Genomic DNA, 23,379 nt, shown 5'->3' with positions numbered 1-23,379 from the left:
CTGAGCTGACTGTGTACTGAGGCATCGGAGTCTCTCTACTGGGACTAATTACTTAGCAATAGGAATGGAGGTGTTTACCTTTAAAGAGGAAGCAATGAACCCCAGAGAAGGGGTGTGCAGGCCCTTGAATCAGTCCTGGTCATCTGTATTAACCAAGAGTGCCAGGGATTCCTTGTAAGGTGCAGCAGGGAAGTGTCTGGGGACACTGAGAGGTTAAGCTATTTATCCAGGACCACACAGGCAGGATGTCCGTTGTGAGATTTGAACCCTGGTCTTCCTAACTCTGAGGTCAAGCCCTATCCAGTATACCAGGCCTCCTCTGATCTAGAGATTATACTTAATCTACTGTGAGATGCTGTTGTGAAGAAAGAGCTTTGATCATGAGTGTGAGCCTTCATTCTGAGGATGAAAACTAAAGTGGCCAAAGGTGCCGAGGGCACCGTGCCTTTCTCTGCTCTGCTCTGTTCTTGTAGCTCTAGCCCTCTTTTGCTTGGGGCCAGAGCTTGCTCCTTTTGACCTGCTTCATAGCCCTAGACCAAAATTTGCTCTTCTCTGATCACCTCAGCTGCCCTGGGCTCTGGACAGTAATTCTGCTTTCACCTGGGATAATTTCTACAGCCTAGGGGCCTGCAGGGGGTTCTTTGGGTTTCATTCTCTTTCTTCCCCTCCCTTCCTTTGTGCCCAGAAAACCCACTTACAGAGAAGGATGGGAATGAGACTAGAACAGGAAACGCTTTGCCTGTCTCCAGCATTCAGGAGGCATGCTAGCAGAAACCTGTCCTTTAGTGAAGCAGCTGTGCACCTAACCAGTGGAAGTGACCCAGTGCCTTACCTATTATTCTTTTTGTTTCTCCAGGGACATCTCAGACAACTTCATCAGCGCGTTAGAGACTGAGTTCTTTGAAAACCTCTCTGCCTTGGTACAACTGTATGTGACCTGCTCTGGCTACATTTTGTGACCACCCTCATACTCTTCCCATCATGCTTCTAAAACCTGTGTTGGCATCAATCCCCACACAAACATGCCCGCACATTGCCTCCCCAACCCCCAAGTTCCTCAGGACCATTCCTTAGGGGTGCTACAGGTCAGGTGACACCAGGCAGTGAGATCCAACCCATTCATAAATACTTGACAGCCCAAATGTTGAAACCAACTCACATGGGATCCATTCAGAGAAGAGCTAGATTTAGGGCTTAACAAAACAAAAAAGAGGAACTTAATTTTAAAAATATTTTTATTGGAGTCAAAGAAAATTAAGTTAATAAATACATTCAGTGATTTTTTTTGTTTACTAATTGCAAGTTTAACCCATTTTATAATTAATCTTATTGTTTTGAGTTCAGGGCATTCTTTTAAAAAGTTAATTTAATTGTTCTTAAGTGACTTCCACTCACATCTTCCTCCTTTGCCTCTACATGGTGTGGTCTCCCCTTTTCAATTCCTCAAGGGCTGGGACTTTTCGTTTTTCTTTGTCCCCTCAGTGCTCTTAGCCCAGTGTCTGGCACATAGTAAAGGCCTAGGAAATGTTTGGTATTTGATGGATTACTGATCCTGGTTCTCGACGTGAATGACAGTGGAGCACAAGCCCTTGCAAGTCTCACCTACTAAGACACCAGGGCTTTGGACATGAACCTAGGTCACTTGGCAGAGGTTCATCATCGGTGGGCTACTAAGTGATGCATTTTTTAGGTCACAGTAACTCTGTGATCATCTGCTAAGCCAGAGAGAAACTGTCATCTGTCCACATGGAAGCAGTGCTCACCCCACTGAAACCGGAGATCCCTGAAATATCGTGAGCCTGTCTCAGGGAGAGGTGATCTGGGAAGAACACACATCCCCTTCCCTTAGGGAGTTCCTTAGTCTAGTGGGGGAGACCAAACCTATAGGCTTGAAACAATTAGAAAACAGTGTAGAACCGAGGATGCCCAAGTGTTATACTGAAGAAAACAAATAAGTGCTTTAGGAATTCGTAAGTCAGTGGTATTCATTATTAACAAGGCAGAAAGATCTTTGACTTGCCCAAGGAAGCAGTCAGGCATTCTAGGAAGGGACCAGCTGACCTGGTCCAAGCTAGCTAAATGTTAGGCACAGGGTGGGGCCCAGGTCAGTCCTGAGTTCTGGAAAGGGGGGGGAGACATATCATTATAACCAAATGGCCTTTCTCTTTCCTTTCCTGTCTTCCAGAGACATCAGCAACAACAAGATTTCGACACTAGAAGAAGGAATATTTGCTAATTTATTTAATTTAAGTGAAATGTAAGCTGGGATGATTTTCATTCAATAATGACTGGTCTGATAAATTCAAGAATCCCACCCCTCCACCCACAACACACACGCGTGAGTGCACGTGCACGAACGCGAGCACACACACACACACACACACATTTCCCAATAGACTGACCCTCAGTGCAGCTCCTGGGGGACAGAGAGGTTTATCTGGATATCTACTTCCTGAGTGGTCTGAGGAACCAACTTCGGCATCCCTGGGGCTTTCTGCTACATTTGGGGATTTCCTAGGGCTCTCAGTCACAGGGCCTGAGTTCAATGTAGGATTAACTCTCTCTACATCACCTTTCCCAGTAGGGTTCGGGGTCCTCCAGGAATTCCCAGCTCTAAATAGAAAACAAAAGAGAGTTGTTAGTAATATTCTCAGAGGCATTTAGATTAGACATTTACTCCCCATTGTCAGGATTAGGTAGTGCTGCCTGGGAGGGGGCCCAAGGGAAGCAGTGAAATGATTCCTAAGGACCTTCAAAATAAGCCCTATTTTCATTTTCCCTCAAGCGTGGGGCATTGCCTCATAGGCAAAAGTTGAGCTAAGTGCCCCATTTCCTCTGTCTGAGGCTCTCCTGATCCCCACCCATTCTCTTGCGGCAGAAACTTGAGTCTGAACCCATTTGTCTGTGACTGCAACCTGTCCTGGTTACCCAGCTGGGTGGATGAGCAGAAGGTCAGTGTGGTTCACCTGAGGGAGGCTCGCTGTGCTGAGCCCCCACACCTGGCAGATGTCCCTCTCCTCAGTGTCTCCTTCTCTGACGACACCTGTGGTGAGTGGGGCTCCCGGGGGAGGGCCAAGCTTCCTGGATGGGTCAGTTGGTATGGCTCGCTGTTTCCCTTCTGCTAGAGTTCTTTTCTAGGACCTGTGGTGGAAAGACAGAGGAAGGAGGAGAGCTAGTCCCTAATTTGGGGAGTTTTTGATGTGGGAAAACAAGGCAGAGGCAGGAAAATGAAGGCTGGAGAAGCCACATAGAAACAAGTGCAAATCAAGACAAGACAAACTGAGTCCAGGAGAGGTCCAGATAAGGGAGGCATGTGGATGGGGGAAGGGAAATCAAGGAAGGCTTCCTGAAGAAAGAGAACACCAGCCCCTCCCACCGTGTGTTCCTCTGTCCTTGTCAGATGAGGAGTACATTGCCTGCCTCCAAGACAACAGCTCGAGCACTACAGCTGTGGTTATCTTCTCTGCTGCCCATGACGGGGTCCTGGCCCGCAACAGCTGCAGTGCCTTCTGTTTCTCCCTCGGTCAAGAGTATGGGGGTCTCTCAGAGGAGGACCGCTGCTTCTGCGGTATGGCACACTCCCCTAATGTCTCCTCCAGCTGCCTCCTCTTCTGCCCCGGGCTCACAGCATCTCCTGCTGCATGCCGGGTACCTGTTGTTCTCCACGATGTCTTCCCTGCCTCCCTCAGAGCCTCACTCTGGGGGCCTGGGATCCCCCAGGCTGCTGGCCACCCTGTGGCCTTCAATATAAGCACCCTGCTGCCTATTGACAGTTTGCGCTGGGACTTTGGGGACGGGTCCCCAGCATTGATCACTGGCCCTGCCGCCTCTCACCGGTTTCTTCTCCCTGGTCACTACAATGTGACTGCTGTTTTGACCTTGGAAGCAAGACCAGCCTTGCTGTGGACAGAGGTGCAGGTAGAGGCTGTGCCCACAGAACTAGAACTCCTGTGCCCAGCCTGGGTACAAAGTAATGAAAGCCTGGAATTTAGTATCCGGAACCGAGGGGGCACAGGGCTCAGTGCCATCTACAGCATCATGGCAGAGAGTGAGCAGCCTGCCCGAGGTCAGTCCATGGGAATATGCTCCCTTTTCTTTTTCCTGCTCAGATTGACTCCTCCCAGGGTCCTGGGGGAGGATCTGAGAGAAACGAAGCCACAAATCCCGCTAGTTTTCCTACCTCCTAATTTCTTGGCCTAGTTCCTTCCCCACTGTGTTCCTACCAGTGCAAAGTGTGATGGAACAGCCAGGAAGGACCTTCATGCCCCCGCACCCTTCCCCTACTCCTCTGAGTCCAACTCCCTAGAGGAGGCTAGGTCATAAGGCAGCATGCCCAGGAGTTTGGGTCACTGATACAGTGGGGTCTTCCCAGGTTTCCCTCAAAAGTAGCATTTACTCTTTCCCTCCTCTCTTTTACAGCAGTCCACCCCCTGTGCCCCTCAAACACCGAGATCTTCCCTGGTAATGGTCACTGCTACCGCTTGGTAGTGGAGAAGGCCGCGTGGCTCCAGGCGCAGAGGCACTGTCAAGCCTGGGGTAGGGGAGATCTGGCCATTGTGGGCAGCCCTGAGATCCAACACTTCCTGGTCTCCCAGGTCACCAGGTAAGCACAGCATTCTCTCTGGCTGGTAGAGACGGGATACAAGGAATCCACTTGAACTGGCTTCCTGGACAGGGATGGGATCTCTATTACCTCAGAGCCTAAAGAATGGGTTAAAGTGGGTCTAAAAATCCCTAGCTCCTCCAACTCCAGGTCTCAAGTCTGGCAGGAGCTCTGTAGACACTGGCATCCAACTGTCAGCTTCCCCACCCCCACCCAGAGCTAAAGAGCAAAGAGGGAGCCCTAGAGGTAGGGGCCTGGATCCATTGCAGTCCTCGGGTGTGGGCTCTTCACTTGACTATCCATGGATAAACAGATGGAAGCCAATGGTTCATCAGTGCAGGTATTCCCTCCAGTAAGGTAGATTGCAGCTCTTCCATGAGCTTTTCATTTTTTTTTTTCATTTTTCTTTTCATGAGCTTCCATGAGAGTTGCTAAAACAAAACAATTTATCACCCTGTTGTCAACTGGGTCATGATCCTTTTTGAACTTAGCTGACCTTATCTTCAAACAGTAGATAGTCAGTGGGCCCATTATTTGCAGTTTTACTAACTTGGGAGAGCCTGTGCCCCACTGGCATAACATCTGAGAACCTAAAGTCAGTGCCATACCATGATTAGCATCAAGGGAGGATTTTGGTGTATAAATATTGACAAATCTCCTTTGGATTACCTTTATCATCTTCCCATCTCTTTTCTACATGATGCAGGCAGTGTGTGCTTAGCTACTGCTCAGTTATGAGCATCATACACCTGAACTAGGCAGAATTAGGATGAGAATGCTCGTCTAAGATAACAATAGCACAACTTTAAAAGACTTAGGAATTCTTTAAAAATTTTTAAAGATTTTAGTTTGTTAAGTATTTCCCAATTACATGTAAAAGGTTTTTTTAACATTCATTTTTTAAAATGTTGAGTTCCAAATTTTCTCCCTCCCACCCCACTCCCACCCCCAGAGAAGGCAAGTGGTATGATATTGATCATACTTGTGAACTCATGCAAAACATATTTCCATGTTAGCCATGTTGCAAGAGAGAATACCACACAAACCCCAAGAAAAATAAAGTTTAAAAAAAGTATGCTTCAATCTGCTCTTAGAATTAATCAGTTTTCTCTCTGGAAGTGGATAGCATTTCTCACCATTCGTCCTTTGGAGTTGTCTTGGATCATTGGAAAGACTTAGAAAACCTGATCAACGCAATGACCAACTACAGAGGACTCATGGTGAAATGTGTTTGTTACCTTTCTCTGAATAGTGAGGGGATGAGGCATGCATATACATATATATATATACATATATATATATATACACACATATATACATACACATATACATACATGCATATATATACATACATATATATTCTATTATTCTGTGTATATATGTGTGTACATATACACACATATGCATAGAGGCTATGTCCAAATATATATGTGTATGTATATACATGCATACAGAGAAAGAGAGGGGGGAGGGAGAGAGATGGAGAGAGATGGCCAAGGCTAAAATCTATCTTGTTTGACTATACATATTTGTAATGAGCTTTGTTTTTCTTAATTTCTCCTGGGGGGAGGGCAGTGAAGGAGGAAGGAGAGAATGTGGACCTGAAAATAAAATAAAATTTAAAACAAGAGAAATCACTACCCCAAAACCTGTAGATGTGTTCCTTGGAGTATCCAAAACACATCTATTCACTTAGCATGGATAATTGAGAGACTGCTGGAAAAAGGGTGGTAGGGAATTGCTGGTGGGGATTTCCCCAAAGCCCCAGGGGGCCAGGAAGCAGGACATAAGATAGGTATAATCAGGGTCTGGGGACTTTGCTCCCTGGATGTGGTCAGCTTTTACAAATACCCACTGGAGAAGTTAGAGAGTGAAAAAGGGTGTGAATGAGAGTTGAGGTGGAAGAGGGGAGGGAGAATAGGAGGGGGCAGCTGGACTGGGCAGCTTGGTCCGGAGGTGGTTCTGTCCAGTTGGCTGGATGCCATGGCAGGGCTATTATTGCTCTGGCCCTGGGGAGGAGAAGAACTCTTCCGGCCTGATGGCTTGCTCTTGTCAACACTACCAGATGCAGATGTTGGCCAGGGGCGGCTTTTATAAACATGTCTAGGAAAGCACACGGAATGGCCCAGATGTGGGGGTGGAGGGGTGTTTCCCAGTGGCCCCTCCCTGGACTGCATGGCCCTCCCCCAACACCACCCAGTAAGGGAATCTGGTTCCCAGATGTACAGGGCAAAATGGAACGGTCCCCAGAATTCTCTGATGCTCTGGGCCCATCCTAACCTCACGCTCAATATTCTCAGTTAATTTATATCCCAACCCTCTAATCTCAAGTGTCTCCTGAGTGCTCATGTCCTTGAAGGGGAGAAACTCTTTTCTCACCTACAATGTTCCTTGATACCAACTTCTCATATTGAGCGCATCTGTCGCTTCCTGATTTCTCCCACCTTGGGCCCTGTACTCTTCAATATTCAGACCCTCTTAGACGAGTCTTGGTGAAAGCAGGTGTGACCAACCCTATCTGAAAAGACATATGCACAGTCACCCCTTCTGAAGGCTTCAGATTTTTTTGGCCTTGCAGGGAAATGAAGCAGAAATGTGGTTCCCATTAGCAAGAGCTTGTCTGCTTGGTTTCTTTCTGATTCTGTTTTTCCTTTCTCTCTCTCTCTCTCTCTCTCTCTCTCTCTCTCTCTCTCTCTCTCTCTCTCTCTCTCTCTCTCTCTCTCTCTTTCTCTCTCCCTCTCTTTCTCTCCCTCTCCCTTCCCCGCCCCACTCCCCATCTCGAGAGAGACCAACAAACATAGCAAAGTTATTTTCTAAAAGCCACTTGTCCGTATAAATACATGTGGGCATGTGTGTGTCCATTTTTTCCCTGGTGATGCTCCTCCCTCTCCCTCCCACCAGGACACAGAGAGGCTTTCAAACCCCAAAGATCAGTAGACAGAAAGGGACCTTGCAAGAGCAACTTCATGGGAGGTTGGGGCCCACCTCTAAGGTCACAGCTCAGTCCAGAGCTGAGCTGCCCCATTCCCAGTCCATTACTACAATTCTTCAGTTATGGGTCCGGATGGGGGAGGGGTGGGAAGAGGAGCTTCCACTTTAGGAGAGAGAGGAATCTTCCTCCCTCGTGATTCATGCACACGCCTATCCTGAAGTGGTGTGGCTGGGAGTGCTTGCTGGAGGAGCGATAAGGCCTTCCTTGGCAGCTAGGGAACAGGGGAGGGAGAAAATGTGGATCTGAAAATAAAATAAAATTTAAAACAAGAGAACTCACTACCCCAAAACCTGTAGACATGTTCCTTGGATTATCCAAAACACATCTGTTCATTGCATGGATAATTGAGAAACTGCTGGAAAAAGGATGAAAGAAGAGGCCTGGCTGTGACTAGGATTCTGGGGACATGGAGCTATGCACCATGCTATATCGACTACATTCCTCCAGGACTTTGTCCTTAGACTAGTGACTCCATTTTTACAGAATAAGCTTCCTACCCAGGCTATAAGTCTGAGGTTTAGGAGGAACAAAGACACACAGCATCTATTCTTGGACATGAATGGGCACCAAAGACAAGCTGCTTCCCTCTACCCCCCACCATTATGCTCTGCTCTGCCCTAGGTGGAGGGAGTTGTTTTCCTGGTCTTGGAAGACAGGAGAACTCTCGATTTCTTGGGGCTAGCAACTTCTCACCCTTCCCCTGTCTCAAATGTCATTGGAGCTATAGCTAAGTGGACCCTGACTGTTAACAGGAGCCTCGATGTGTGGATTGGCTTCACGGCCTTGACGGGTCCTGGGGTGCCACCCCATGGAGAGGCCTTCAGCCTGGAGAGCTGTCAGAACTGGCTGCCTGGAGAGCCACACCCTGCCAACGCTGAGCACTGTGTGCGCCTGGGCCCTGCTGGCCAGTGCAATACTGACCTCTGTACGGCCACCCACAGCTATGTGTGCGAGTTCCAGCCCACAGGTATTCAGTCTTGGGAGGTGGGGAGAGAGCAAATGAAAGTGTTCAGCCGAGCGCATGTGCGCACACGCACGCACACACACACACACACACACACACACACACTCACACACTCACACACATACTCCACCAAGAGATGAGCTCTCTGGCAGCCAAGAGCACCCTAATGTCCAAGCCCAAGGCAGTGTGACAGCATAGAGCCTTTCTGAGGCTCATCCTCGCCTCCCCAGGCCCCACACAGAGGGAGCTACATAGCTCTCAAATTCCACTCTGGGTGCTGGGACCACTCACTTGCCCCAAATTGTTATCCATGGGTGAGTGGCTGACTTAAAGCCAAGTTATGGTGATAGGGGGCTTGGAGAGACCTGAGGCGGTTGAACAGCAAGTGTACCTGTCCAGTTCTAGCCACCATTACTGCTACCGTCATCCTCCCCACCCACCACCCCCCACCCCCCACACACACACACAAAGAAAGAAAGAAAAACAAAAAAACAGAGGCCCCAGCTTCTCTTAGCCATTCAAGCCATTGCTTCCTCTGCTCCAAGACCAGAGACTTCCTTCTGACCTTCAGACCCTCAAGAACATCAAAGTCATCAGTCTCTTTTCCTTCCTAGGGGCTGTCTCTAATGCGGAGAATTTCTTTGTTGGTGATGCCAGCTTGGGTCTACCAGGGCCCATGGTCCCCTTGGAGGAGCAGGACGTCCTCTCTGCCCCAGGTCATGAGACTGTCGAGGTAATCTAGAGCTTCTGCCCCTTAAATCTTTCCTGAGTCCTGTTGAAAACTTACCTCCTCCAGGAAGCCTCCTCTGATTCACCCCACCTGGTTCTGATTATTCATGAGCTTTTCATCCTCTACCCCCATCTCTTGGCATTCATTGGTTGCCTTCTTGAGTTTTAATGAGTTTGCCCCTTGTCTTTCTAACTATGTTAAGAATCCCTCCCTAGAGGGCTGGGAACTCTTCCTCTTCTATCAGATGGGAAGATTCCTGAGACCTCCCTAATCTCCCAGTGAAACTGGGAACTACCAAACAACAGAAACCATGGCTCCCCCATCATATTTGGTGCTTGTCAGACTGGGGGCTCCCCAAAGACAAGGATGGCCTCTATCCTGTCAGATTAGGAGCTCTTCTCTCCCCACAGTGACAAGGACGATGTATAGCCCATTATTGAGAGCTCCCTCAGGATGAGGGCAGTGTGTCTTCTTAGTTACCTGAGGTCAGGAATTCTCCCTCTCCCCTTCTCATAGAAGGGTCTCTCTAAGAGAAAAGATTCTCTCTCTTTCCCCTCTCCTGCCAGCTCTGAGCAGAGTCCTCAACACACAGGACCCACCATTTGCTCCATGTTGGCAACATGCAGGTTTCACCTAGGTGCTGAGATCTGCTTCTCTCTATATATAGCTGATGCTCTTTCCTGGCCTGGTGCTGCAGCATCAGGGTTTTCTCACTGCTGCTGAGTTTGGGACTCAGGACCTGACTCACCCTGCACAAATAAGGCTTCAGGTGTATCGTCCCGTGGCAGGAGGTAAGATGCAGTCATGTTGTCATGGTTTGGTCCCAAGGGAGGAGAGTATGGCTATATAGGGAAGGAATGTAGATGCCTGGCCTAGCACCTCTCAGAGCCCATGAGTTAGACACAGTTGGCGGATAATATTTGTGTTTGTCTACCCAGAAACAGAGAAGGGATGAGAACAGTCTCACATGCTCCAGAAAGAATATATTTGGGTTAGGATTCAAGCTCATGTTTTTTGTCCCCTTGGCCAAACAAACTTGGTCTGTGCTAAGACTGGGTCTTCTCTGTTTATTGCTAGAGAAAGATACTAAACAGTTTTTCTTCCTGGGAGTAAGGTTGAAGGGCTAGTTGGGTGTGACTGGGATCTTCCGTCAGGGTAAATGGGTCCTCAGTTTCATACCACCTTCTTGCTCTCCTTCCAGGTATCCCAGAGAACACCAGCCAACCTTTATGCCCACCCTTAGACAACCAAACCTGGGTGCCCCTTGAGTGCTTGGCTGGGGAGCACTGGTGTCCCTTGGCAAATATGTGCTTGCCCCTGGACAGTCCTTGCAGCGTGTCACCCTGTGCTAATGATTCCTCTTCTGAACAAGACAGCCATTGGTCCAGCTACTACTCACTTTGGAGGGAGTTCCTGTTCTCCATCCCAGCGGGCCCTTCTTCACAGTACTCAGTATGTATCCCCCAGCTCTGGACCTGGGCCCCTGGGGGTGGGGAGAGAAGAGGAATGTGATGTTCTCCCCTCTCAGAGCTATCCCCGGGGGACTGTTCTCATCAGAGCAAGGGCTCTAAACCTGGGGTCTGTGAACTTGGTTTTTTAAAAAAAATATTTTGGGCGGCTAGGTGGCGCAGTGGATAGAGCACCGGCCCTGGAGTCAGGAGTACCTGAGTTCAAATCCGGCCTCAGACACTTAACACTTACTAGCTGTGTGACCCTGGGCAAGTCACTTAACCCCAACTGCCTCACTAAAATATATATATATATATATATATATATATATATATATATATATATATATTGAGCCCTGACAGTATTTGTGATGGAAGGGAGTGGTGGTGAGTCTGGAGGACACCTGCTTCTGTAAAATGGTTCTTTGAAACACAATTCCCCAAACAAAATCCTTGGAAACAATCCATGTGTCTGAGGATTAGGGAATCAGCTGGGTAAAGTGGTACACGGCTATGTGACAGGGATACTATGAAGAACATGGAGTTTTGTGGAAAGCCTTACATGAAGGGAGGCAGAGGATAAGAAACACAATCCAAATAGCAACATACGCACGGACAACGACCATGTAAATAATATCAGAATAACCCAGACAAATCTGCATGAGCAAAGAGGACATTTCTGGTGCTATTTGGTTAAAGTCAACACTTAAAAAATAAACTAAGTTTCATGTTAAGTGTATGTGTGTGTGTGTGTGTGTGTGTGTGTGTGCATTTGGACAGCTGTATGTCAGTATGATTATTTTCCTTTGTATCCCTATGTATTTTATGTATTACTCCAAGAAGGGGTCTCTAGGTTTCACCAAGCTATCAAAGGTGTCCCAGACACAAAAAATGTTTAAAGAGCTCCTATATTAGAGGGAACAGACTGCTCTTATGCCACATACCCAGGGACAGAGCCTTGCCTGGGATAGCAGTGAAGACATGCATTGTGGGGGATGGAGGGACGGTGTCTGTCCTCACCTTTGGGGCAAAAGTTTCTCCTGGTCATGTTATACATCCTTTTGTTTCAAGGAAGGTTCTGCCTGACCCCCCATCACATCCTGCTTAATGCTTACCAGAAATCAACAGTGGGGCCACTTGGGCTGGTTGGCTTGTCTAATGGTGCTGCTTTCCACTCCAGGTGAGCTTCAGGAGCAAGAACATCTCCTTGCTTCCTGGGGACCTCTTCAGTATCCAACATGATGCAGGGCCAGGAGCTCTTCTACGCTATCTGCCCAATCATGAAGCACTTTCCCACCAATACCTCCAGCCTGAGTGTTTCAGTGCCAGTATCTCAACTTGGCTGGCCAGCCTGCCTGCTCACCTCTCTGGGGTGCCTACCTCCAATAGCACCACCTGTGCCCTGCGTCTCCTCTTTGCTACAGAGCAGGTGACCCGTCTCCTCGGCCAGCCCTCTAACCCTGGACTACAGCACCTTGGACACTATGTGGTTCGAGCCTCCGTGGACAACGGCGTGTCCAGCCACAACCTGTCCTGTAGCTTTGATGTGCTCTCGCCTGTGGTGGGACTCAGAGTCATTCATCCTATCCCCCAGAGTGGTCAATTCTACGTATCTACCAACTGGACTTACCTACTGTTGAAGATCAGCTCGGGGGTCAACTCCACAGCCAGTCAACTGGGCAGCAACCAGAGTGTGCCCTTTGAAGCCTCCTGTCCTCCGGGGGTGGCCCAGCTGACAGCAGACTGTACCCGGGAAAACAATGACACCTGGTTTGCATTACTTGAACTTGATGGACTTGGAGAGGAGGAAAGCCTGGTGGAGATTGTAGCTGAGAACCGCGTGAGCCGTGAGAACATCAGCATCCGGGTGAAGGCTGAGGAACCCATCCGGGGACTCAGTGCCTCCCCAAACCCCCAGACTCGGGTCTTGCAGAGCATCCTGGTGGTGAGTAGGAATCAGGGAACAGAAGGTCAGAGAACTTCCCTTAGATGTAAATAGCATGTATTTCAAGGAATTCTTCTTTTGACCCTTCGCAGGGGATTGAGAATAACAGGAGCCTTAGTCCTGGACTACCCTGACTTGGGATCTAGAATCTTGGGCAATAGGTTTAGCTGGCCCTAAGTGAGGGGCATTTCTTCCTAACTGCAGTTTATAGAAATGACCCCATGTGCCGGTATCAGAAACCTATGGTGAAATGCGATCTCTCTGCAACTTTGGTTTCATTTTTGATTTTGTTCAGCATACAATAAGTGTTTAATAAATGCTTGTTGAATGAATGAACGAAAGACCTCACAGCCCTCACTGGAGCCAGGAAGAATTATGAATAGTAAGGGTTAGGTAAGGGAGCCATAGTTCGGTATAGTTTGGGATTCCCTAATACCCATCCTGGCCCATTTTGGTAGGAGGGGTCTTGGTTGGTTGCTCCTCAACTTGAGGACATGGGGAATGTGTATCCTTCATTCCAGAGATACAGCCCTGTAGTGGAAGCTGGCTCAGATGTCGTCTTTAAGTGGACCATTGATGACAAGCAGTCTTTCACCTTCTACAACGTTGTCTTCAATGTCATCTACCAGAATGCCGCTGTCTTTAAACTCTCGGTAAATAGAAACAGGGTCCTGGCCCCTTGTCCATTCCCTGGGCTTTAGAGAGAGGCCGGCTGGCTGCTCTGGGCCTGGGCATCCCTGCTTCCTAAGCAGGACAGGCTGATGCAGCAACTGCTTCCTGTGATCTCACCTCTGCCTTTTTTTTCTGCTTTGCTTCTGTTCCTGAAGGGTCCTGAAAAACCTAAGGGTGAGTGAGTTGGTTGGGGGTCTTGGGGGAGGGAAGGGGGAGGAGGAGAGGGACTCTGTGGGTCTTTCTCTAACCTTCTGTTCCTTTGTGTGTGCTGCTCTGTCTTTGAAATCCTGTCTGGCTTCCTTTCCTATTACTCTCCCCTGCCTCCTCCCCTCTGGGGACCTGGTTCAAGGTCTCTGGTCCCAGCCCTGCCTGTGTCCTACAGCTGACAGCCTCCAACCACGTGAGCAACGTCACCGTGAACTACAACGTCACAGTGGAGAAGATGAATAAGATGAGAGACCTGGTGGTGTCAGAGGTTCCAGCCATCATTCCCCAGAACACCACACTGCAGCTTGGTGCCAGTGTCCAAGTGGACTCGGCCGTGGAAGTAACTTTCCTGTGAGTCTTCCCCCACAGGCGGTCTGCCTGGCATGGAAAATGAGGACTGGCAACAAGGACACTTAGGTCCATATTCCAGCTCAGCCCCTGTGTGACCTTCAGCCTCAGTTTTCTTGCTGGTCAAATGGGCACAGTGCCTTCTGTTTGGAGCTGTTGTTGCTGAAGTTGTGGCTGGGGACATTCAGGATGGTCTGCATTGGTCAGAGAACATGCTGCTTTGTTGGGGAGCTTCTCAACCAGAGTTAGGAATCTGGGTGTAGTCAGTTACACTTTAGGCTACTGCGGGGGTGGGTATGGAGGGGGTGGGGCAGGAGCAAGGAAATGTGTTCAGCCTGAACAAATTCCACAGAGCCAGATGAGCATTTTTATACCTCTTCATCTTCTTCTGCCCTGGGATGGAGGTGACCCTCTGACCCAGAGGAGGTGGTACCCCTCTCCAAAGTGCCGGGTGGCAGTTCCAGTTATTGCCCCTTGGGCTGCTGGGACAGGAGGTGGTGGGTGTCACCTTTCACACCCTAAATTAGTCATGTGCTGGGCCTGGCTGATACTCTTGACCTCCCTTCTCTTGCTGCCAGCTGCTTGCTCACTCCCTGACCCCTTCTCTTCCCCCTTCTCCAGTTGGACATTTGGGGATGGGGAGCAGGAGAGTGGTCAGTTCAAGCCCCCATACAACGAGTCCTTTCTGGTTCCTGAGCCTGGTGTCCATCAAGTGCTAATTGAACACAATGTCACGCATACCTACCATGTCCCAGGTGAGTGCTAGAGTCAAGGGTAAGGGTTTTCCTGCTCTTCCCAGTTTTCCCATGATATTCCCTATAGACATACCCCAAATCAGAGTCAAAATCAGCAATTCTCTCGCCCTTGTTTCCTCCTTCAGGACAGCAGGTTGTCCAGGCTCATTGACATGGAACAAATCTGTTTCTCTCATCTGGTCCCCTGCCTATGGCCCTTTCTGAGTTTATAGTGTTGTCCCAGCAGCATGAGCAATGAGGCACAGGTGTGACTTCCAGGATGTGGGGCTCCTACTGAAATGGTCCGCGTAATAACTGGTTACTGGTTCCTCCTCCTCGCACATGATATTCCATCTCTCTCCCATCTCTGTGTTTTTGCATAGTCTCTTCCCCTGCCTGGAATGTCCTGTCTCCTCACTTCTGCCTCGTGGAATCCCTGGTTTCCTTCAAAACTTACCTCAAATGCCATTTCCTACAAAAACAGTCTTTCCCAACAGCCCCAGCTAGCGGCTACCTTCAGAATCATCTTGTATTTATTTTGCACACATTTTAATATATTTATATTTGTATAGCGGACTATAGAACTAGAGCTTGGAAGGACCTCAGAGGCCATGGGAAGTTAAGGGACTTGTCCAAGGTCACCCAGGTTATAAGTGTTAGAGGTGGGATTGGAATTCAAGTATTTTGCCCCCAGAGCCAGTGTTCTTTCTACTGTACTATGTTGCCTCCTCCAGTAGAATCTGAGCTTTTTTTTTTTTGGAGGAAATCAGAGTTAAGTGACTTGCCCAGGATCACAGTTATTAAATGTCTGAGGCAGGTTTCGAACTCAGGTCCTCCTGACTCCAGGGCCAGTGCTCTATCTACTTTGCAACTTAGCTGCTTCAGAATGTGAGCTTCTTGAGGACAGGAACTGTTCTCATTTTTGTCTCTGTATCCCTGGCACCTAGTAGGTTCTTAAAAAATGCTTATTGATTGGTTGACTGACTCTTCTCTTTCCCATATCTCTCTCTTTCAGGTGACTATAACCTCACAGTGTTTGTGTTCAATACCTTTGAGAATCTGACCCAACAGGTACCTCTGAGTGTCCGGGCTTCCCTGCCCCATGTCACTGTGGAGACAGACAGTGGAGCCCTGGTGGTGGGCTACCCCATCACCTTTACCCCATGCCCTCTGCCCTCTCCAACTGGTGTCCTATACACATGGGATTTTGGGGACGGCTCCCCAATCGTGCTGAAGAGTGAGGCAGTAGTTAACCATACCTACATGAGCCGAGGGGTGTATAACATCAGCCTGATGGTCAACAACACTGTGAGCAGTGTGAGGACACACCTCTCTGTCCGAGTATTTGAGGAGATTCGGGGACTGCGAGTGAATCCAATTGCAGCCACAGAAAAGGGCATGACTGTCACTGTCAACGCTTCGGTGGAAGCTGGGGACAATATTACGTGGACCTTTGATATGGGAGATGGCACAGTTCTGACTGGCCCGGAGGCCTCTGCCCAGCATGTCTACTTACAGGATGAGAACTGCACCATCAAGGTGACCGCAGCCAACCCTGTCAGCAACATCTCCCAGGTCCTTCCCATCCACATTTTTGTCCTAGAAGTACTGAAGATTGAGCCTTCATCCTGCATCCCCGAGCAGCCCGAAGTCCGTTTGACTGCCTGTGTGACTGGAGACTATACACACTATGTCTTTGACTGGACTTTTGGGGACGGCTCATCCAAGGCCACCGTTCATGGCCATCCCACAGTGACTCACAACTTTACCCGCAGCGGGGTTTTCCCTCTGTCGCTGGTCCTGTCCAGCCTTGTCAACAAGGCCCATTACTTCACCAGTGTGTGTGTGGAACCTGAGGTCAGCAACATCACCCTTAGACCTGAAAGACAGTTTGTGCGCCTTGGACAGGAAGCCAGGCTTGAAGTCCAGGCTTTCCCACCATTTTTCTACCGCTATTCTTGGGATTTTGGGGCTGATGACTCTGCCCGCTCAGGAGGCACTGAGGTGAGCTATACTTATAAGGTCCCCGGAATCTACCTGGTTACAGTGACGGTGTCCAACAATGTCTCCTCAGACAATGATACGGCATTCGTAGAGGTGCAGGAACCCATGGGCATCACCAGCATCGAGGTCAACAGCTCTCATGTACTCGAGCTAAACCAGCCCTACCTGTTCTCAGTTATGGGCAATGGGAGCCCAGCTAGCTACAGCTGGGACCTGGGGGATGGCCAGAGGCAAGAGGGCCTGCAGGTCGTCCACGCCTACAACCACACAGGCAGCTACACGGTCAGTGTGGTGGGCTGGAATGAGGTGAGTCGCAGTGAAGCCCAGCTCAACATCACAGTCAAGAGGCGGGTCCAGGGTCTGAACATCAACGCCAGCCGGACGGTGGTACCCCTGAATGGCTCTGTGAGTTTCAGTACCACATTGCAGGCAGGGAGTGATGTGCACTATTCCTGGGTCCTGTGTGATCGCTGCACCCCCATCCCGGGCTCCTCCACCATATCTTATACTTTCCGTTCTGTAGGAACCTTCAATATCATTGTCACTGCTGAGAATGAGGTCAGTTCCCTGCAGGACAGCATCTTCATTTATGTACTGGAGCAGATTGAGGGGCTACAGATGCTGGGTGGGGGTGATGGGAGCTACTTCCCTACCAACTGCACCCTCCAGCTTCAGGCAGCAGTGAAGGATGGCACCAACATCTCCTACACTTGGACAGTGCAGCAGGAGAGCATTCCCATGCTCACTGCCCAAGGCAAGGTTTTCCCACTGACTGTCCTGGAGGCTGGCACTTACCATGTCCAGCTAAAGGCCATCAACATGCTGGGAAGTGCGACAGTCAACAGGACATTTGAGTTTGTGGAGAATGTGGGGCAGTTGACAGTGTCTGCCTCCCCCAACCCTGTTGCTGTTAATACATCTGTCAACATCAGTGCTGTGATATCCAGTGGCACCAGCATCACCTTTGCCTGGCTCATGCAAGAAGGAGTATCTGTGGAATCCACACAGCCATTTGTTGTCCATTCATTTTCCAGCCCTGGGCTGTGGGCAGTCTCTGTCATCGCCAGGAACCAACTCGGCTCAGTCAATACCACAGTCTCCGTGGATGTCCAGGAGCCTGTGGCCGGCCTCACCGTTGGGTGTGGGGAGTCAGGCAGCAGTTTTGTGGTCTCGGGCTCTGTTGTTCGCTTCTGGGGGGACCTGGAGCATGGGAGCAACATAAGCTGGTCCTGGGAATTGCTAGACAGCACTAGGAGTGGACAAAGAATGGCTATGGTCTTTCCCAATGCTGGTACCTTCTCCATCAGGCTTAATGCCTCCAATGCTGTCAGCTGGACCACAGCCAGCTGTAACATCACTGTGGAGGATCCCATCCAGGGTCTAGAGCTCTGGGCAAGCAGCAGAGTGGTAGAACCAGGGGAAATCGTCCATTTCAGCATCCGCCTGACCTTGGGCTCTGATGTCAATTACCGGCTCCTGATCAGCGGGGGAGTCGCCACAGCTTTGGGCGGGCCCAGCTTCTCCCACAGTTTCCCTAGAGTGGGCGACTACATGGTGACTGTGCAGGCAGAGAATCATGTGAGCTGGGAGCAGGTCCAGGTGCGGATATCTGTCCTGGAAGCCATCGGTGGGCTACAGATTGTGGGCTGCTGTGAGCTTGGCATACCTACGGGTGGGGAGAGGAATTTCACAGCCCGGGTACAGAGGGGGTCACGAGTCTCGTACGCCTGGTATTTCTCCTTGCAGAAGGTTCAGGGTGACTCTCTGGTCATCCTCTCTGGCCGAGAGGTGGCTTACACCCCTGTGGCGGCTGGCCACCTTGAGATTCATGTCCGTGCCTTCAATGACCTGGGCAGCGTCAACCTCACCAGGACCATAGAGGTTCAGGACCTCATCCAGGCTGTGGATCTCCACCCTGGAAGCTGCTTCACAAACCGATCAGCACAATTTGAGGCAGTCACAACACCCAGCCCTCGGCGTGTGTTCTATCACTGGGATTTTGGAGATGGGTCCCAGACCCAAATGACTTCCACACCCTTGTCTAACCACACTTACCTGCTCCCTGGGGACTACAGCATAAAGGTCAATGCCTCCAACCTGGTTAGTTTCTTGGTGGCCAAGGCCACCGTGACGGTACGAGTGCTGGAGTGTGAGGAGCCAGAGGTAGAGGTGGCCCTGCCTACCCAGGTGGTGATGCGTCGGTCTCAGCGCAGCTACCTGGAGGCACACATCAACTTACGGGGCTGTGTCACCTACCAAACTGAATACCACTGGCAGGTGTACCGGGCAGCCAGCTGCTTACATTATCGGCACTCTGCCCACGTTCCACTGCCCGGAGTGGACGTGAGCCGGCCTCAGTTGGTTGTGCCACGGCTGGCCCTGGCTGTGGGTGACTACTGCTTTGTGTTTGTGGTGTCTTTTGGGGATACACCCTTATCGCGCAGCATTCAGGCCAATGTGACTGTGACACCTGGCCGGCTCGTCCCCATCATTGATGGGGGCTCCTATAGAGTGTGGTCCAACACACGGGATCTAGTGCTTGATGGCAGCAAGTCTTATGATCCCAATCTGGAGGATGGCGACCAGACCCTCCTCAGCTTCCACTGGGCCTGTGTCTCCTCCTCCAAGGTCAGTTGAGCTTCCATGGCATTTCTGTTGGGCATGGTTGGGGATGGGGACAGTCAATAGGGACCACAGAACAGTGGGGATTGGGACAGGCAGGGGCATTATCAGTGACACACATATCCCTCTGTACCTAAGGGGACTAATAGGAGGAGTGAGGGATAACCAATGGGAAACTAATTTAGCGACTACTCCCCACCAGAGACCCTTGAAAAAAAAATTGTGGGCCCCTGGTTAATCCTTCTACAGGATAGTCTTTGCATCATTTATGCTAGGACACTCTGTGTAATAATCATCCCCCTGCACATAGAGTCAAAATGAGAAAGGGGATCTGTTGAGTGAGTACCTCATGGGGCAGACACTAACTATTCCTACTTGGGAGAGCTCCCTCCCTAATGGGAGAGCTCTGTGGAAGGCCTTCTCCTCCCCTTCCTGGCCATGGTTGTCTGTCTGACGGCTTCTCTCTTTCCCTTTCCATCCCACCTGGTGGTATACAGAGTCATCCTGGAGGGTGTCCCTTAAACTTTGGCCCCCGGGGGAGCAGCATGATCACCATTCCCAAGGAGCGGCTTGAGGCTGGCGTCGAATATACATTCAACCTGACTGTCTGGAAGGCAGGAAGAAAGGAAGAAGTGACCAATCAGACGGTGAGTATCACTGCTCTGGACCCCTCTCTAGGGAGGCAATACTCCTTGGATATCCTACCCAAGTGATGGGTGAGCTTACCTAAAAAAAAAAAAAAAAAAGGTATCCAAGTCCAGGAATTAGAAGTTTATGTACCCCTTCCAGCGTGGTGACCTCTCTTACAAGGTGAAAGAAGGGAAGCAGGTCTTGGGGGCTTTCAGTTATATAGCCTGGGGAGGAAGTGATATAGCCAGATCATGCAGAAGAAAAGGAAAAGAGAAATGTGGATCAGCTCAAATATTGGACAATCCAAATTCCTTGTTTCTCCATGGTGCAGAAATGGATATTCAGATACAAAGTTATATGCAAACAAACACATCCCTGCTGTCTCCCTTGCACTTTCTCCGGGACAGATTCTACTTCTTTCTCAGTATTAGTAAAGGACCCAGCTGGGTGACAAAGAAGGAAAGGACTGCTGACCTGCAAGGGAGAGATAATTAAGCAATGACTTTTTCATTTGGGGTCAGGGCTGGTGTTGCTTCCTTCAAGGGGGTGGGCTCATTAGGCTTGGCTAACATTTCTCCAGTGCTTACTCTATTCCAGGCACTGTGCTAAGAACTTTACAATTATGTTCTCATTTAATCATTACAGAAGTCCTGGGACATAGGTGGTGTTATTATCCCCATTTTACAGTTGAGGAAACTGAGGCTGGTGAAATGGTTTGCTCAGGGTCACACAGCTAGTAAGTGTCTGAAGCCAGAGTGTGAGTTCAGACCTGGCTCTCTTTTCACTGCTCCACCTAGAAAAGAACTCAGAGGGCATCTGGTTCAGCTGGTTGCATTTTTGTTTTGTTTTGGGTTTTTTTGCGAGACAATGGGGGTTAAGTGACTTGCCCGAGGGTCACATAGCTAGTAAGTGTCAAGTGTCTGAGGCCGGATTTGAACTCAGGCACTCCTGAATCCAGGGCCGGGGCTTCATCCACTGCACCACCTAGCCGCCCCCTGGTTGCATGTTTGAACAGGAATTTCCTGGGACCTCCAACAGTCCAGTAAACTGCCCCCCCCCAATTTTTTCATATGAACTATTATATAGCAGTGCCCCCCCCATTCCGTACCATTGATTTTTTTTGACTCAAGTATACATCGTTGCATTTATCCCACAATATTTAATTTCATCTTAGACGGTTCCCATTGTTGTGGACTGCTGAGACTTTTTGGGGATCCTGGCTGTCATCCAATGTGTGAAGTTGTGCGAGGCAGTGGGAAGGATACTGGATTTAGGGTTAGAAGACTTGGGTTCAAATCCTGGACCTCTTACTAGCTATGAGCCTCAGTTTCTTCATCTTTGAAAATAGAAATAGTAACTATTTATACCACTTATTTCACAAGGTTGTTGTTAAAAGAGCACTTTGTAGACCTTAAAGTGCTATATAAATATAAACATAAATGTGAATGATTGATACGAGCTAGCTGCATGTCATTTGTGAATTTGATCAGCCTGCCATCAATGTCTTCATCCAAGTCATTAATAAAAGTGTTGAATAGCCTCAGACGCTTGACACTTACTAGTTGTGTGTCCCTGGGCAAGTCACTTAACCCTCATTGCTCTGCAAAAAAAAAAATAAAATAAAATAAAAGTGTTGAATAGGATGAGGATAATAATAACACCTAGCTCCCAGTGTTGTTCTAAGGATCAAAAGAGATAATATTTGTAAAATGCTCAGCATGTCTGACTCTTCATGACCCCTTTTGGGGTTTTCTTGGCAAAGATATTGGAGTGGTTTGCCATTTCCTTCTCCAGCTCATTTTACAGATGAGAAAACTGAGGCAAACAGGGTTAAGTGACTTGCCCATGTTCACATGGCTAAGAAGTATCTGAGGCTAGATTTGAACTCAGTTCTTCCCAACCCCAGGCCTGGTGCTCATTCCACTGTGACACCTAGCTGTTCACAAGGATATCATGAGAGCCTGTGTCATGCACATTACCATTTTGACAGCATTATCCTGATTTACCTACTTAGTAACCACCATGAAGCTGCATTAGTTCTTAGTGATCACTACTCCCTTTTCTGGGTGCTCCAAAAACATCCCTATAATAAGGCATTCTATAGTTTTTCCAGGAATTGAAGTCAAGCTCCTCTAGCATATAGTTGAAAAGATTTCCCTTCATCCCTTTGGAAAATGAGAATATTTGCCCATCTCCCATGCTCTATAATCCTTCAAAGGTCCCTTAAGGGTTCAGTGATGATGTCTGACAGTTCTTTCTGTACCCTAGTATCACAGAATTATGGATTGGGGACTAGAAGGGACTTCAGTTGCCTTCTAGTATAACCCCTTACTCAAGGTCAAACAGGTAGTCAGGATCGGGGCTGAATCCAGAGCCTGCCTTCTTTCCCTTATACCTAGGCTGCGGTCTGGGCCTGATGACTTCAGCATATTGAAGGCAGCTGGTGACTCCCTCTGGCTGAGGACAGCACTCTAAAGCTTTCCAGCTCACTAAGACTTGTCCGAGTTTGCCCTCTGCTGGCACAATAGGCCCTTCAACAAACACAGGGCCTCTCCACTCCCCTTTAAAAAACAAACAAAAAAACTTCCTCTTTTTTTTTTTCATTATATGAGATGGCTCTGTTCAAAAGCAAGAGTATTCAGGGTAGAATGCAATGAGAAATGTAAGTGATATCAACAAAATTATATCAATATCAAAAACTTAATATCAATATCAAAAGAATATCTATTTGACTTTTTATTTGTTGTTTTTTTTATTTTAGTTTTTGGTTTTTTGTGGGGCAATGAGGGTCAAATGACTTCCCCAGGGTCACACAGCTAGTAAGTGTCAAGTGTCTGAGGCCAGATTTGAACTCAGGTCCTCCTGAATCCAGGGCTGGTGCTTTATCCACTGAGCTACCTAGCTGCCCCCCCATATGATTTTTAAAAAGTAAACATAGGGTTATTTCTGTGACATAATGGGGCTTTGGGTAAAAAGCATCAATGGAGGCCATCGTCAACATTCTACAAGATTATGTATGCCTCTTGCTGCATTGAACTTCACCAGAATGTTCTCCCTCATTTTCCTTCCTACCAGCTAGAAGTAGAAGTGCAGCTTCTTGTTCTAGAATGCTCTACCATTTCATATACAATCACTTGTTGTTTTTTAAAGTAATTTCCATTTATTTATTTATTTATTTATTTTGGTGAGGCAATTGGGGTTAAGTGACTTGCCCAGGATCACACAGCTAGTAAGTGTCAAGTGTCTGAGGCCGGATTTGAACTCAGGTCCTCCTGAATCCAGGGCTGGTGCTCTATCCACTGCGCCACCTAGCTGCCCCAATCACTTGTTTTTAAATAAGGTCTCTTCATCCACTGCTGTATTCCAGTCAGGAGTCACACCCTGCTAAGTCTGAGAGATACTGTGAGGTTTCATTTTCCTCTAAGCTTGTAGTTTATTTTATGTATTACCTCTACTCTGCACATCCCTACATAGATATCA

At 48.7% G+C, this 23,379-nt stretch overlaps 1 protein-coding gene across 1 annotated transcript in view; it reads left to right on the top strand.

Moving 5' to 3' along the window:
• Nucleotides 1-23,379, top strand: part of PKD1 (polycystin 1, transient receptor potential channel interacting) — a 119,790-nt gene that overhangs the window by 62,131 nt on the left and 34,280 nt on the right. Inside the window, exons 2-16 of the mRNA XM_043993391.1 lie at nt 857-928; nt 2,186-2,257; nt 2,879-3,048; nt 3,401-4,066; nt 4,420-4,603; nt 8,348-8,562; nt 9,174-9,292; nt 9,957-10,080; nt 10,491-10,741; nt 11,918-12,682; nt 13,204-13,335; nt 13,737-13,912; nt 14,531-14,664; nt 15,659-19,275; nt 19,767-19,916. Of these exons, the coding sequence (XP_043849326.1) occupies nt 857-928; nt 2,186-2,257; nt 2,879-3,048; nt 3,401-4,066; nt 4,420-4,603; nt 8,348-8,562; nt 9,174-9,292; nt 9,957-10,080; nt 10,491-10,741; nt 11,918-12,682; nt 13,204-13,335; nt 13,737-13,912; nt 14,531-14,664; nt 15,659-19,275; nt 19,767-19,916 (6,847 nt within the window). The remainder of the gene's footprint in view (nt 1-856; nt 929-2,185; nt 2,258-2,878; nt 3,049-3,400; nt 4,067-4,419; nt 4,604-8,347; nt 8,563-9,173; nt 9,293-9,956; nt 10,081-10,490; nt 10,742-11,917; nt 12,683-13,203; nt 13,336-13,736; nt 13,913-14,530; nt 14,665-15,658; nt 19,276-19,766; nt 19,917-23,379) is intronic.

This window comes from Dromiciops gliroides, chromosome 1 (assembly GCF_019393635.1).
Source record: "Dromiciops gliroides isolate mDroGli1 chromosome 1, mDroGli1.pri, whole genome shotgun sequence".
NCBI classification, from domain to species: domain Eukaryota; kingdom Metazoa; phylum Chordata; class Mammalia; order Microbiotheria; family Microbiotheriidae; genus Dromiciops; species Dromiciops gliroides.
Note: the sequence above shows the minus strand (reverse complement) of the source record. Positions and strands in the feature narration are given on the sequence as shown.